This window comes from Panicum virgatum, chromosome 7K, assembly GCF_016808335.1.
Source record: "Panicum virgatum strain AP13 chromosome 7K, P.virgatum_v5, whole genome shotgun sequence".
Lineage (NCBI taxonomy): Eukaryota > Viridiplantae > Streptophyta > Magnoliopsida > Poales > Poaceae > Panicum > Panicum virgatum.
Genome location: NC_053142.1, coordinates 39,963,361 through 39,979,772, shown reverse-complemented (window position 1 = coordinate 39,979,772; position 16,412 = coordinate 39,963,361). Strand labels below are relative to the sequence as shown.

The following is a 16,412-nucleotide window of genomic DNA, read 5'->3' as shown; positions in this document are numbered from 1 at the left end:
TCCGGCAATGAGAACTTATCATACTAGTACTTTGAAAAATGCATTAAATTCGGTCAACTACCTGCACAATCGGTCACAATAACCAATAAAATTTTTGGACAATTTTTAGTTACACCGACGAACCGTCCGTCCCATAGGATCCGACAATCCGCGTGTTAAGATGTTCGGACATCGAAATCGTAATTGGAGCTCATGACAATATCTTATGAAAACATATTTTCACATTCTCCTAGAGTTAAATCTAATTTGTATTAGTTTTCAAAAAAGTATTTTCATAACCTCTGCTATCTCTATTTTTTTGTAATATCTCTAAGCGTAAAGAAAATAATTACAGCACGGAGAGCCTATAAAATAATTAAATAAATATTTACAGCACGGAGAGCCTACAAAATAATTAAAAAAATGTGGGAGGACCAAACGGCGATAGCGCACTGTATACTACAGTTCGGCTATATAGTGCGGCTACAGCGCGGCTATAGCCGGCTGTAGCTCGGCGGTAGCGCCTTCCCCCAGTTCATCCGGCGGTACCTACCTTCCGCCGGATGAACTGGTGGGAGGATGACATTTTTGCAAAAAAAAATTCAGCATATATTTTTGACAAATCGGGAAAAAAATATAAAAATTAAAAAAAATCCCAATTGGAATGCGTTGCCACGGCCCGGATCGGAGTTACTGGGCCCATTACTGGGCCAGGTGCCCCTGAAATCCTAGGCCCAGGGCCCTCGGCCCGTGCTTTTTGGCGGCCCAGCGATGCAGAGCGGTTCGCTTTCGGCGTGGGCTGGACGCGTGAGATCCACTCAGAAGTCAGAACAGGGGCACACGCACATGACACCGAACAGTGGCGATCACATCATCGTCGCTACAGGGTTTTCGTGGCTTGCACGCAGAACAAGCGCGCATCCGGATGCAGGGGCGGATCCAAGGGGGGGGGGCTAGGGGGGATCAAGCCCCCCTACCTCCCCAACATCAATGGATACCCCTTAAGCCCCCCTTTCATTTTTAGGAAGAAATTATGAAGAAGGGGAGAAGAAGAAGAAAAGAATGGGAGGAAGAAGATGAGAAGGGAGATGAGCCCGCTCTAGATGTGTTTGCTAGATTCGCCACTCCGGATGAGGCTGCTGCTCAGTTCTCAACTCTGAACTGATCACGGAACCGGGTTCGTCTCCTCCCTACACGCGGCCACGCTCGTGGGTCCGAGCTTAAACATCAGCCCAGGTTTGAGGCTACCACACACACCGCCTCCTGCTGCGCGTCCGGTGACGAGACGGCTCACTCGACCTCTGCGAGAGCTGGACGACGGCGCGTCGGGTGCCGACCGCCGATAGCTAGCTCCCGGTTCGGCAAAGCTAAGCCTAAAGCCATGGCCTACGACCAACCACTTCAAAGGAACACCAGAGCTGCTGGCGATGGGTGCCGAACGAAAGGGTGGCATGGCCTCGTTAAGCCCTGTCAAATCCATGTGGCGCTTCCGACGGAGACGCCGCCGAACAACTAGATCCTAGACCAGCCTTCTGATGATCTGCACTAGAGCCTGAACACACATCAGCTAACGGCACGGCTGCCTTGTCGAGCTCGGACAGACAGGAACAGAGTTTTTTTTTTGATAGGGGGCAGGATCAGAGTTGAGAGAGCATCTCAGCGGCGAGCGAAACCGGAGGCGAAAGAAAGACGCTAACGGCCCCAATTCGAAGACAATATGTACACATCCACACCACACAGGCGATCCTCCTGGCTGCATCTTTCTCCACCTCCCTCTCACTCTCTTTCGTTCTAGAGATGCCAAGCTTATCCTGTCAGATCCACCGGTCCAATGATCCAGCACCTGGCCCACCCCCACCCGGTGCTTTCTTTCCTATTCCTCCGGGTCGCAGGGCGGGCCGAGGTGCAGGGACGGGGCGAGGACGGCGACCACCTCGCGGAGCGCGCCGGCCGTGTCGCTGTAGCGCACCTGCGTCAGGGGGAGGCTCCGGCTCTCCACCGCGTCGCCCAGCTGCCAGTTCGCGCAAAGGGCACCTCGTTAATTAATCAGAGAGGCATACACAGATCAAACAGTAGTATCAACAAGCCAAGTAGGAGACTCCGTAGGCCCGCCGTAGCTGTCACAAAGCTTATTGTACACGTACAAAGAGCGCCAGGCACCGATTTGATAAGGTTGACTGACCGAAAGCTAACTTAGCATGGAGTAGCTGCATTCCAAAAGAGAACCTGATGCGCCGGAATTCTACTGGCCAAGTCCTAGTCACCACTAAAACTTCCGCCGGAACAAAAGAAATGGAAAGGAAAAGGGAAAGACACTGACAACTTGTTTAAGTGGGGGCAAAGGTGTTAAAATATCCGTCCGGATAACCTCTGCAAAAAAACTTTGCCTTGCAGTATCATGACACTTGAAATTCAAGAAATCGAGGCACCCATGAACTCAAGTACCAAAACGTACTGTATTTGTAAAGCCAGTAAATATGAATTTGCAATGTATCAAGACATGCTTTATGCCAAAAGGGGGGAGATGGAGAAGGATCCTCACCTCATCCATGGAGTAGAAGAACCGGTTGGTGAGGACGGTAAGCGCCTTCTTGTGCTCTTCACCCTCGCAGGAGGCGATCAAGCGGCTGAGGTCAATGTACAGGAAGGTGGCCTTCAGCCGGATGTCCCTCCCAACAAGGTCCCACGAGTCCTCGTCGTCCATTTCCAGGTCCTCCTCCATTGTCGAGAAGAGTTCGACCGCGCAGTTCTTGATCCGGCGGAAACACCCCTTCAGCTCCATCTCATGATCCATGGCGGTATCTGACTCTGTCTATGGGGAAGATCGAGACCTGTCACACGTAATTATAGGATGAGGGCACAGGGGAAAAAGCAAAGTGAAATAAACAAAACACGATGCTTGGACCATGTTTGGAAGCAACAGATATCACCAAGTGCATGAGGAAAAAGAAGCCACGTAACAAGGGGTAAAGTGGTCAGTGAGAAGGCAACGATGGGTCAGCCATGACGCTCTTCAAACACAGAAAAATGAAAAAGGGGGACACGTTTGGTCTTTGGGGATCAAGAAAGAAATCGATGGATTAAACCATAAGAAACTGCTCTTTCAAAAAAAAACAAGGAAGAAAAAAAGAAACTGGCAAACTGCGCAGAGGATAATTTTTTGAGGTGGTCCTATACTATAAACTGGCAACCATAAGAATTCAGAGGTCACGATCTCAGGAGTGGAGGGATTATCTCATCTCAGAACCCCACAAACAATACATAAGAATTTACCAATACCCAAACCAGTTCATTATATACAGACAGTTTTTATTCTCAAAAGCTTCAGTTATCGACAATTTCAAAATTAAAATAAATATGCTACTTAGACTTGCTTTCCTAACTATAAACGAAATGCAGTACTTCTTCCATATCCCTTAAAAAAAATTCTCTACTTTAGATTTGACATAGATTTAGAGGACTAAAGTTTAAAATTAGCATGAGATAAACCCTCCTAATCGCCATGCTATGTAAAGGCTTCTGAAATAAACTAAAGCCCTCTCTCTCTCTCTCGAAATGCTTCTAACAAGCTCCAAATATGAAACTTCTACAAGAAATTATCTAAAAGGCCTAACAGTAGCTCGTATGCAGCTACTCCAAGGCAGCACACACGATGCACATGAGACAGGCTCTGGCACTAGGGCCCTGTTTGGTTTTAGTAGTACTACTAGTACTACAAAAAGAATCTTTCATGCATGGAGGCCTAAACGAAATCTATTTGCAAAACCTTTTCACAGATAGGTGTAACTTTGCGCGATGAATCTAATGACGGTAATTAACCCGTGACTGGCTACAGTAATGCCACAGTAACCATTCTCTAATCGTGCGGTCAAAGGCCTCATTAGATTCGTCTCGCGGAGTAGCGCAGGGCTGTGGAATTAGTTTTGCAAACTGCCTTCATTTAATACCAGTAATTAATGATCAAAGTTTCCTAGTACAACTAGTACTGGAGAACCAAACAGGGCCTAGGATATCCAGCATAGGCAAGGACATTCTGGATAGGCTCTCTATCGCTATTCCTACAAGGTGACATGTCCAAGTTTTCAGTTTCCTCAGTTGAAAACCGTGTTTGGATTTAATTTTTTTTAAAACCGTGCTTGGATTTTATTTTTAAAAAACCGTGTTTGGATTTCTCAAAGCCACGAAATCATGCCAATCAAAACCCTAGTGATGTCTGCCTCTATCTGATTTTTCAAAAGAAAAATGTATGCCTCTACTTTGACCTCAAAATTGGCTCACGCCATCGATGATCAACTCAAGGCTGATTTGCTCTCCGATCCACTTCCTCGTGCCTTTCAAGAAAATTCTAAGACATGCAAGTTCATTGAGCAGCTGAAATGTGGGGCCTACTTTCCATTTTAATTCCATTTTCCTGGGTCGCTGTTCCAGTTTGGAGAATAGTGGAGGATGGGGACAGACAAGGATAGCAGCTGATTGCAACAACTTCCGGAACCAAGGACTAAACAAGAGGAGGCCGAGGGCCCAATCCCAAATGTGGTCTTCTTCTCTCTTTCCCCTTTGCCTACAGCCTTACACACACATGGACTTCGCACATCACACCTACAAAGATTTCACCGGCGAATCTCTAAACCGAAAGAGAGGAAGCTTTGTGAGGCAGTTGTGTACAGACTACAGAACTAAGATCACTGAATGCCCTCAAAAAAAAAAACTAAGATCACTGAATCTACAGGAAGTTGAGTGTATCATGTTCAGTAGAGGTTGCAGAAAAGTGGCGGCATTAGGGCATGTACAGCGCGTCTGTATACCCCGTTGATTTGTCGCCAATTTTGCAAAAAAAAACCCCGCGTGCCCAGCGACGACCCGTGCGTCGTCTCACCAGACGACGGGGAGGTCCCGTTCTCCCAGGCCCAATCGACGCGAGTCGCTGCCGCTGTACAGTTCGTCGTCCCGAATCGCCGCCGCCGCCGGATCCCGCGCGGAGAGCGCGCGCGGGAGATTTGCCCGCCAAATCCAGGTTCCTCCACCATATAGCCTCTGCTCTCTTCCCCAATCTCCCACTCCTCCAGTCTCCAACTTCCCTCGCCGGATTTTCGCCGGAGGTTGGAGCTCAGATATGTCGACGGCGGCCGCAGGTAGGAAGAAGAATGGAGGCACACCGTCGGGCTCGGATGCAGCGGCGGCAGCCCCAGGCCGTACCCTAGGTCGCGGTGGCGGGTCAGCGGCGATGGCTGTCCCCTTCGATCGTGGTGGCGGGTTGCCACGCTCTCTCGGTCGTGCTGTCGGTTTACCACCGCCGCCTCGCTCTCTCGACCGCGGTGGCGGGCCAGCATCGCCAGCAACCCGTCCACCCACCATGGATGGTTTCAACGGAGGTGGCTTCCCCATTTTTTCAGGTGGATTCCCGTTCCCTTCACCTCTGGATGGATCTTGCGGAGGTGGCTTCTCCATATCTTCATCTTTGTTGGATGCGGCCGGCGGTGAAGCCTCTTCTCCTGGATCATGGTTAGTAGACACAGTATGTTTGTGACTACCCTGGATATCTCTGTAGTTGTTCATGGTTCTGGCATATTGGTAACTGAAAGAATGAAGTATTCTGCCCAGCTAAATATTTGTGCTGCAACTCTTAGGAGTGCAGTAAATACTTGTGATATTGCTTAATATTTTATAATCAAAAGAAAACTGTAAATTTCCAGTACAATATTTTCATATGCTGGACAAATGAACATTCCCAAGGTTAGTGTTACTTTCCATGGGATTTAGAGCACTACAACATTAGTATAAGTTTCCATACTAGAGTGCTACCACTGCTCAACTTGGTTCAACTCTTCACCCCCTCCGATTTATGCAATTTTTTTCCCAGTTCTAGTTGAAACAATATCTAGGACAATTTCCCACTGATAATCATAACAATGTCTTGATGAGTTAAAAATAGGAGTTCAATGCATAACAGCACATAAGTACACGTTTCCTCGCAAAAAAAGCATATAAGTACACGTGATCTAGGAACAATTCACTAGCATAACAGCACATAAGTACACGTTTCGTCGCAAAAAAAAGCATATAAGTACACGTGATCTAGGAACAATTCACTAAAAATGTTCCTGCATTATATTATCATCTTAGAATATTGCAGTTCGAAATGTATAGGCAAGTAGTATTTATCTCTGTACTTATCTTATTTATCATCAGTGGAACATATGGATCAGAATGCTAAGCTGTCTATTAACTAGCACCTTTGTTCTCTAATTTAGGGTGTATGTTATAATATTGTCACTTGTGTAACAGATTGTGGTTTTCTACAGGAACAATGGTGGTTTCATGAGCTACTTCAGTAATCAGCCACATAATTCTCATTTGGTTGGGGCAATAAATCAGGCACACAACAATGATGGTAGTTCACCACCCGAAGTGGAAGTCTTATTGGGGAATGAGAATGAGAATCGGAATGTAATAGCCGAGAAGAGGACTGAGAAGAGGATCATGTGGAATGTGGATGAGGATGTTAGACTGATGAGCGCTTGGATAGAACATTCAACCGACTCAACCTGTGGAGCGGATAAGGGTGGTGGCCAATATTGGGGTGAGGTTGTCGAAACGTACAACAAGACTACCCCTCCACTTCGAAGAAGTGCAAAGCAATGCAAGGATAGATAGCACAAGATTAACAAGTTGACAGACCTCTTTGAATGTGCTTACGTAAAGGCTCGTAGAGTACTTACAACTGGATATTCAAATGAACAGTGGATTGATGCAGCACACAAGTTCTATTTGAATGACAACAAAGATAACAAAGATGTTGTTGGGCCCTTTATGCTGACGGAGGTTTGGAAAATTTGTCGAGATGTGCCAAAGTGGAAAACATACAATGAAAACCTGAAGAATGCACGCAAAAGGAAATCATTTCACCTGGATGGAGACTCTGAGGAAAATGAGGACACTTGTGATGAGACGCCAAAGCGACCAATGGGTCAGAAGGCAGCTAAAATGGCAGCTCTAGTAGCTAAAAATGGCAAGGGCTCCAGCAGTAGACAAAAAGCAGTGTAACTATATATAATATAATTATTATTTTTATGATTCCTAAAAATTATTGTAATCATGTTTCTATTATTTATGCTTAATAATATTCAATCAAATAGCCACACAATGGTATACACAATTGCATTTGTAGTTGATCTTAAGCTCCATGCAAAGCATTAAACGGCTTACATACGGACTCTCTGTCTGTGGGTTGTATAATCTGTTTGTATATCTGTCTCTGTCTGTATGCTGAGTTCAAGATTCTGCAGAAGGCTAGGCTAGCCGTCTGTGGGCTGTACATGCCCTTATGGACTGAGGGCTTTTAAGCTAGGAACGGAACAAGAGAAACCAGCGACAGGTGGAAGGGGAGGACAGGTGCCCCCCCCACCACCACTTGCAGAGACGAAAAGAAACCCGCTGATCCGAATTTAAGAGCAGTATAAGGAGCCTGTTCGGCCACGGCCAACCAAATCTCGGTTTGTGTCGATTTATTTCCTCTCACATAATACTATTCATTCTACCAGCCGAATACTATTTATTTGATCAGCCGAACAGCCAAACAACCTCAAGATCGGATATTTATTTCTAGTCTAGAGAAAAGAACATGTTCGTCCCCAAAAAAAAAAGAACCCATCTGGGGCCCTCCTTTCTTCCTCGTGAAGAACATTTCAATCCAGAACAGTTCGGGTCTCAGAATAAAGAGACAGGTCTTTTTTCAGCGATGGGGTTTCTCTCCTTCTTCAGGACAGAAAAGAACAGAGGAAGATGCAGCAGCAGAGCAGCAGTCTAGCCTCAACCGCAGCGCAGCGCATTGTGCTTTCCACGGAATCAAAAAATCGGAGCAAGATTTTGCGAGCCAAACTGGAGAGAAATGAGGGCGAGCAACATTTTCGACGATGTAACGTCGATCAACTCCAAAGGCGCGCGATCTGAACCGGAACCACCGCTCCCACATCAAGAATCAAGAAGAGATAGAAATGGGGTTGGGGGCAAGAAAACAGAGCAATCTCAGATTCCCCTCTGGCATTACCAGTCCCAGCTGGCTCCGCCTCGACTCCTCAAATCCGATGCTCCCTCTTGTCTCCCCCCTCCCCTGAACAGAACGAGGGGAAAGGAATTCGACCGCCGACGACGGCGATGAGATGAGATGAGCTAACCCCACTCTTGTTCTTCTCCCCAGAGACGACGACACGCTCCAGGCCTCCGCAAGCCCCCACAAGAAAGAAAGAAAAAAAAAATCTTTTTTTTGTTGATTCGAAGCTGAAAACCCGATCGATGCATCCGAAGCAGCTCACTAGTTTACGAACCCGAGGAAACGAACAGTGCCTCGTTCTGTTCCTGCCCACGCTTCTCGGCGGCCTTTTTTTTACCCTATTCACCCTAACGATCTCCCAGCCCAGCTCGGCTGCAGTCGCGATTGCGGCCGCTGTTTATTACCGAGAAAGATCCAAACCGACGCAAAACTACTACCACTCCTAGTAATAAGCTACTACTCCAGTAGTAAACCGCGGAGGACAAAAGAGAAGTAGACCTAGAGGGAGGGAGGGAGGAACAGAGCAGTGCTGGTGTCCGTACCTCTCGCCAAGTCGCCACCACTTCGCCTCCTGTGCCGTGGTGTGCGTGACAGCGCCGCGGATTCTTTTTTTTTTCACTCGCTCTACTCTACACGGAACAGAGAAAGAGAGGGGATACGATTCGCAGAAAAGAACCCCCAGGCGTCCATGTCCGTGGTTACTTATATAGACGGGAGGGAGAGGGGATCGGACGATCACCGCGCCCGACGCTGATCGTGCGTGTGCCGCTGCAGGTGGGGCCCACCTCGCCGGTGATGCGGGCAGAGTCGGAGTCGGGGTCGGCGTAGGAGTCGTCGCGGGCGAGGATTTCGCTGAGCCGCGGGTTTGGTTTTAATTTTAAACGGGCTGCTCTTGGTTGACCGCTTGACTCCCAGTGTTAACTGGGCTCGATCCGCATACTAATAAAGGCGTCTCTGCGTCCGCGCGGGATCGGGCCACGTCGGATGGAACGAACTAGGGCTGTTTAGGCCTTGTTTGGTTGGTGCTAGATTTCTCGCACCAATGAATAGTAAATAATTTTGACTGTTAATTATGGTATTAAATAAAGTCAGTTTACAAAATCAACTTCAGAATCCCGCGTTAGTGATCCTGAATAACCTAATGAGTCCTTTGACCGTGCGATTAGAGGATGGTTACTGTAGCATCACTATAGCAAATCATCGATTAATTACCGTCATTAGATTCGTCGCGAAAAATTACACTCATCCCTAAAAAGATTAATTTGACTTCATTTAGTGCTTCATGCATGCGAGATTTTTTTTCGGGATGTGTGCGTGCTAGAAAACTAGCATTGGCAAACAAGATCTTAGTTGCCATGAAGAAAACACTGTAGCACTGGAAAAACATTGTAGCACTTTTTATTTGTTTGTGGTAAATATTGTCCTACCATGACCTAACTAGGCTCAAAAGATTCGTCTCGCAACGTACATCAAAACTATACAATTAATTTTTTTTATTTACCTACATTTAGTACTTCATGCATGAATCACTTGCTATATTTAATGTTTCGATGTGATGGAAAGTTTGAAAAATTTGGAGAAATTTGAGATCTAAACACACCCTATGAAACATGCGTGGCGAGTGGGCATGACAGTTTCTTCTTCCCTCTCCGGATGCTTTGTGGCTGGAGCTTCTGTGTCCCCTCTATGTGTCCCCATCCGTGTCTCCGCCCACGTGGAGATCACCGGTTCGCTCATCTCTAAGATCTGGACCCATTAATATTTCCGTCCATAGCCTAACAATAAGGTCAACTAATCCAATTTGGTTTTCGATGAATTATATATTCTAACACATTAGAAGTACGAAAGTGCATATTCTAGAGAGAAAAAAGAGCACAGAACCGGAATACATTTGATGGGGAAGAAAATCCCTTGTTGATGCCATGCGCTGTGACGAAGAGGTTCGATCATGAAGGCCCCGCGCTCGATTTGCCGTGGCCGTGTGGATGGAAAAAAAAAAAAGAGGGCCCAGATTCTGCAGGGGAGCAACCGCGTGTTCGGGGACACGGATAGAGACACAATAGCGGAGACAAAGCCATGGTTTGTTTATCGAATCTGTCTCCTTGTCAATTGATTGATATTTAGCTATCTATCAACCACCTATTTGCACCGTCCAGCTTAGCTAGCATTAATATACCTGCTGCATTCGGACCCACAGCCCCTTATTGCCTCCCCGAAAACCTAAATGGACGTAGCTGTTCAAGCTGGGCCGGCTGTTTGTGTCCGTGGGCCTTGTTTCTGTCCATGGACCTTGTTTCTATCTGTTGGACTTGTCTTTTGTTGGCAAGATAAGTTACAACTTTTTTCTGTTAGTGTCATTTAAAATTGTTTCAAGGCTCATTAGCACAAAAAATAGACGAGGCCCAGAAATTTGTGTATAAAATAAAAAAGAACAAAAACAAGTCTGGCGGGGATTTTTCCTAAGCAGCCCGCCAAGAAAGACTTGAAGCCCCCAATCCCGTCTATATAAAGTCACAAGCCTGATCATTTTTCTGTAAAAAAATACACAAGGAAAAAAAGAAAAGACAAGATCTGTTCATGGCCACCCCCCTCCTCTCCTCACCCAAACCTTTTTTTTCTTCTTCTCACATGTGGGCACGGAGGATCCCCTCCCAAAAAGCAAAATAAGGCAACGGATGGAGAGAATTTGGGCACAAAAGAACAGCAGCATTGCCCAGGCTGCAATGGTACGGTGGCGGTAAACCCTTGTTCTCCCCCTAAAAGATCCATTGATTTTCTGTTGTCTTTGACTTTCAGATCCAATCCTGTTACACACAGATGAAAAAGATCCATTAAGATTGGTGGGGAAAAAAGCTTGCAGATCTTAAATACCTAGAGAAAAATGCTTCATAAAAATTCACAGTGTAATTTGTTGTAAGAAACATCTAATTGTAGAAAATAGACAGTGTAGTTTCGAACAAAAAGATTTGAATGCTTGATAAAAACTCAATGTTGGCTTTCAGATCCATTCCTTCATATAAAATTCACAGTGTACTTTATTGTAAGAAACATCTGATTGTAGAAAAATAGACAGTGTAATTTCAGATAAAACAAAAACTCAGTGTTTTGCCTTTCAGATCTGTTCCTAGGGCACACACATAAGGCACGATGTGAATTTAGAACTCTGAATAAACTATTGTGTTTTCATGGTAATGAATAAATACATTTGTTAAATATGTCCTGAGTGCATGTTGGCTGTATGAGGAACATGCATGTTTGCTGTTGAATGAACATAAAAACATTTCATAGATCGGTGGCGACCAGTTGAAAAGAAGCAAGTTAGAAATGCAACAACATTTATACCAGCTGAGCTGACAGGGAGCAACTGAACTCTCAGATATAACTTACTTTCAAAATGTTTTGTTGATGTTGCCTCGGAAGTATGTCTGGCTCTTGAAAGGACAAATTACATACTAGCTGAACTTCGGAGGATCCAATCTGAATTGAGAAAGATACTAGTCAGAGAAGAAAATGATCACATCAGAAATTGGGTGCATCATGAAATGACTACAAATCAATATGCAAGTGAGATGGACGGTTGCACAAACAATGAAGATTTGCAGCAAAGAAATAACAGACACGAATCAACATCAATGATCCATGATGGTCAACAAATAATTAATGGTACTAGAGCAATTGCAGATCATGAAGTGCCAGGGTCTACAGTACAACAAAAGGATCTCCCAGACTCTAGCAACAAAAGGATCTCCCAGACTCTAGCAAAGACAAAAATTTATTGAAGAATCCAGATATTGTAACTAGAAAAGGCAGACCAAAAAATATGCAAAAAAGTAGAAGGATGGTTTCGTATGGAGAGATGGTACGGACTAAGAAACAAATAACATGTAGCACTTGTGGATCTCATGAACATAACAAAGCAACATGCAGTAAGCAACCAGGAGAAGGAGAGGCTGTAAAGAAGAAAACAACAGCAAAAAAAACAGCCAACAAACACAACAACTGCAATAATACAGGTGCAAAAAAATTACTATATAATGCATCATTTTTATAGTGTAGAAAATGTGCCTTGAAACAGGGATGCGTATAAATTTTTAAAATTATGTTGCTTGTTCTATGTGTAGGTGACAGGCAGCAAGGGCGATCGAGATTACTCATGCTGAAAAAGACAATCTAGAAACAAAAAGTGATGTTTGAATAATATGACTAGCATTATCAGATGTATAATGTATTTGAGTTAAAATATTTACTAAAGACATTTGAGAAATGTAATTTTGAGAAAAAGCAGCAAGAAGACATTACTTGCAAGCTGTTATCTTTTCTAGATTGTGTGTACTGAAAAAGACAATTACAACTATAATATTTGTGCTACATGGGCCAGTTGACATTATTATTGTGTTTTGATACATATAATTATCTGTAAATGATAAAACTTGTTGCAAAAATCTAGGAGCTATGGATTACTACTATTGCAAAGTTGAATCACAAACAAGTGTTGTAGTAAAAAAGTGGTAAGGAAAGTGGCTCGGAAAAAAATGACAGCAAGCAAACTTTAAATACCACAAAGTTCCAGTGTTAAAATTTGAGCATTGGCTTGAGTAGGACATACCTCTGTTAGCATATGCGCCGACTCCCTAGCAGTACGTTGTAGGCTGAAGCAGAAATTCCCTTTCACAACTAACAGCAGAAAATATTTTATTATATATAAATAACATCAAATAACAAATTTACATGTAAATTTTTTTGGACTAACAGCAAAGTTACATCGAAGTAAACTATGCAATTTGGGGATCAAATAAATAACATCAGAATTAATTTTTCTGAGTGGGGATTCTATGTAATCAAAGCAAAATAAAAGGAAATCCTGGAAGAACACACAATCCCATTAACCCTAGAACAACTCAAATTGAGAGACACGACACAACTATCAACCCACATCCATCGTGGGGACATTCATGAAAAAAAGAATGTGAAAAGCTGATAAATAGTTTAAATAACTCGCCAGGTACCATAATTACCTAGTCAGTAGTTTCTGGTTCCTTAAATCCCAAACAACTGCAGGGCAAAAAGAAAAATAAAGTCAGCTATAACAATTACACAGTTCATGTGACAGTAACTTAAGGTAAACTTAAAGCAGAAAGTTCTAGGCCCAGGCGAGCGGTTGATATGAAAAAATAAAGTCAGCTATAACAATTACAAAGTTCAAGTGACAGTAACTTAATTGAAAAAATGGAAGAAAAGTGCACTGGGAAACAAAAACCACATATCCAGGCGAGCAGCTGATATGAAAAAAAGGAACTATTGCTAATGTCTTGCTTAGTGAAGAAATGGATCATAGTTTTAACAGAACATTTTAGGCATGAGACTAGATGATATGCAGAAATGACAGCCTTGTAAAACTGGAATCCCCTATCTGAATCTAAACCAAACAACAAATCGAATACATCCATGTCATGGATCCACGAGCATAAGCCAAATACATCAATGAAGATGCTAGTCTGCATTGCAAGCCACTAACACTAAAACTACAATTAAAGTTGCAAAAATATTACACTGGATGAAATTGTACTAAAAGAAAAGAAACAAACTAAAATCACAAATCAACTGGTCAGAAATATCCATCTCTACCTTGCTCTAACTTTATTACAAGAATTGCATGTGTCCAAATACTAGATACACCATGAAAGTTGATATACAGATGCAGTAACACTATAAAAATTTGCAGTAAAAAGTACCATAACTGAAGTTATGGAGTAACTGATTTTATTTTTGAAACTAAATCAAATTGAATACTGCTACTCATGCCTTCAACCTAGCAAAATTATCTTTTATCCAATCATTTGAATGTAAATTTATCTTGTCAAAATCTTATGGAAAAGGTAGAAAAAATGAGTCAAAACTCTCAAAAAAAGTGTTTGACAGAGTTCAAACAAACCCACATTGCACAATAAATTTCTCTAGTTACAAATCTTGTGGAAAGGTAGATAAATTATAGTCAAAGCTCTCAAAAAGTGCTTGACGAGCTCTGCTCGGGTAAACCAAAAAAGCAAATAGCACAACCACATCTACATGTAATGAGTTATGATAAGGTACTAAAAAGCTCCAACAGATGAGTTGCAGAAATTTATTCAGGTGCGAACATATTCTTGCTAGACATAAGAGGATAACGCCACCCATGAGGTAACAAAACACAAAAATTAAATGTCCATCTTATGATAAGGTACTAAAGCTAGAACATAACAGAAATCATAAAATTATTTAGAATCCCCCAACACCCTCCCCCCACAGACACACCACACCATCAATTCGTATGAAAATGATGTTGTATTTCATACCATATACCAACAAGACACACCCAAGATAAAAAAAATAAATTGGAGAGAAAAGACAAAATAAGTGCTAATTCAAGTTACATAACAAATTCAGAGCAGCTGCCCAAAAGTCATAAAAAGAAAAATCAGAAAAGGAATACATGCTACCACTAGGTGGCAAGCGGGAAGCAAAACTAGAAGCAGTTCAAAGGGGTCAGGCTGGTGGGGACAAGTCGAACAAAGCTGCTGGCTTCAGAAATCCTTCTTCAACATGAACATAAGCGGAAACATGTACATACAACAAAAATGAATAATAACGGGTAAGAGAGCATCAAACTATACTAGAAGCAAGAATAAACCATAAGAAAAAAAGTAAGCAAAATGAAGTTTAAAAATATAATTACATACAGATTACGTTTGAGCTATATCAAATTTTATAATGTAAACTTATATAATTATAAACTGTAACTAAAAGAAAATCATTAATTGAAAAAGGAAACCCAAGTTATAATTGACAAATGGTTTAAAGAGGTAAGGCAAAAAAAAAGTCTACTAAAACACTAGAGCATGGTAACCCATAAACCCATGGGCTGAAATCAAAATGACCCAACTTTAGTAATACCTATTGGATATCATTCATAACCTACCTAGAACCAAATCGCATTTATTAGTAACAATAAAGATGTCTACACAAACAGAAACATATAATACACAACAATATCATGTGTGATTAGAAAAAGTCCTAAACACCAAGAAAAATAGTGAGTATAGACAGATCGAACCTGTCAACAACAATAATGAGCCAGAATATTTTTCTTCTTTTAGTACCTATAAGCACCTAGATTGCCATTTGTCCTTGACTTAAATATGCTGAGTTCATGATCTGTGGCCTGTATTCCATTCGAACAACCAAAACATGGGAAAAGTAGTTTTTTCATGCTAGAAATGCATCTGATTTCTGCAAAAATGGAGCAAGAAAAATGAACTAAAAACCTAGCACCTGGAGAGTAGATTCGCGCGCGCACACCAGCAAACCTAAACTGTGTGCCAAAACATGGGATCGACCCTACCTGGTCTCACCATAAAAAAAGCAAAAAACTACCAACCCCCTCCCTCACGCATGCATAATCCCATTCCAGAAACATGCACACCTGATTGACTCATCTCCAGCGTCGGATCGGCACTTGCCTAGTGCACACAGGCATAATCCCCTTCTAGATAGAGACCTTCCCCCAATCCCGAAACAGAAACATGAAAATCCATCCCGAAAATGTCTGAAACCTACACAAAGCACCATGCTGACCCCTGCTAACATTCGTCCCTCACACAGACACTGTCGTGTGCTCCTCCAAATCCCTCACCTCCATCCATGAAATGGAGTACAAATAAAAAACCAACAGAAATCTCAGTGGGATCAAGGGGAAACCCTAACGAAGTCGCAGAGGGCACGCAAATTTGCCTGCTCTCTTCCCCACGACGCAGAATGGGTCTCCCCTTTGCCTATTCTGTTGGAGAGCATTTTTTGACTGTAGAGCACCCATTTTGGGTATGGGTAGCCTGATGCCTCTCCTGTTGGAGATAGCCTGACCAAGAAGAAGTCGAAGGGTGGGGTGGGTGAGGGAAATGATGACAGCACCAACCACAGAGTAACCAGCACGAGGTAACCTGTGTTGTGGACTGAAAACAAAAGAATCACAAAAATGGGATGGACATCCATTAGAGATCGAATGAACCACATGGTCGATTGACGAGTAACAAAATTTCAATCGGCTGACGCCGAGTAAATCTGTTGTTTATCCACGCTTTCGTTCGTCGATTCCTGCCGTCGGTGTAAAACCGTAAACACCGTGCAATTTAATGAGATTTTGTTGGGAGGAGATGCCGGCTCGAGGCTCGACAAACAATCGTTGCTATCCAACGAGTATTGCTAAACAACATCTCAAACTTCTCAAAAAAAAAAGACAAAAGTTGATTTTTACCTCTCGAAACTTGTAATTGAATATGGGTAACTCCTAAACTAAAAAAACTAAACAATTACGTTATCCAACTTTAAAACACCGGACAAATGCGCGAAC

General features: G+C 43.0%; 1 protein-coding gene and 2 long non-coding RNA genes across 8 annotated transcripts; 1 reads left to right on the top strand and 2 right to left on the bottom strand.

Moving 5' to 3' along the window:
* Nucleotides 1–1,579: 1,579 nt before the first annotated feature.
* LOC120642586 lies at nt 1,580–8,718 on the bottom strand. 4 transcript variants are annotated; one of them, XM_039919177.1, is made up of 3 exons: nt 8,572–8,718; nt 2,522–2,810; nt 1,580–1,990 (listed from the first exon to the last, which is right to left on the bottom strand). In XM_039919177.1, the coding sequence occupies exons 2-3, from the start codon at nt 2,771–2,773 to the stop codon at nt 1,853–1,855; spliced, it is 390 nt and encodes a 129-aa protein (XP_039775111.1). In that variant the 5' UTR covers nt 2,774–2,810; nt 8,572–8,718; the 3' UTR covers nt 1,580–1,852. The 4 variants fall into 4 exon arrangements, with proteins under 4 accessions (XP_039775111.1, XP_039775114.1, XP_039775113.1 ...); XM_039919180.1 differs by lacking the exon at nt 8,572–8,718 and adding an exon at nt 2,941–3,133; XM_039919179.1 differs by lacking the exon at nt 8,572–8,718 and adding an exon at nt 2,885–3,132.
* A 1,690-nt stretch (nt 8,719–10,408) lies between these two features.
* LOC120642609 lies at nt 10,409–15,782 on the bottom strand. 3 transcript variants are annotated; one of them, XR_005662638.1, is made up of 5 exons: nt 14,506–15,782; nt 13,045–13,081; nt 12,636–12,703; nt 11,417–11,506; nt 10,409–10,833 (listed from the first exon to the last, which is right to left on the bottom strand). It is a non-coding gene; the product is annotated as an uncharacterized LOC120642609 (long non-coding RNA). The 3 variants fall into 3 exon arrangements; XR_005662639.1 differs by having other exon boundaries at nt 15,166–15,782; XR_005662636.1 differs by having other exon boundaries at nt 13,045–15,782.
* LOC120642618 lies at nt 11,769–12,416 on the top strand. Its single transcript, XR_005662654.1, has 2 exons — nt 11,769–12,042; nt 12,151–12,416. It is a non-coding gene; the product is annotated as an uncharacterized LOC120642618 (long non-coding RNA).
* Nucleotides 15,783–16,412: the final 630 nt, after the last annotated feature.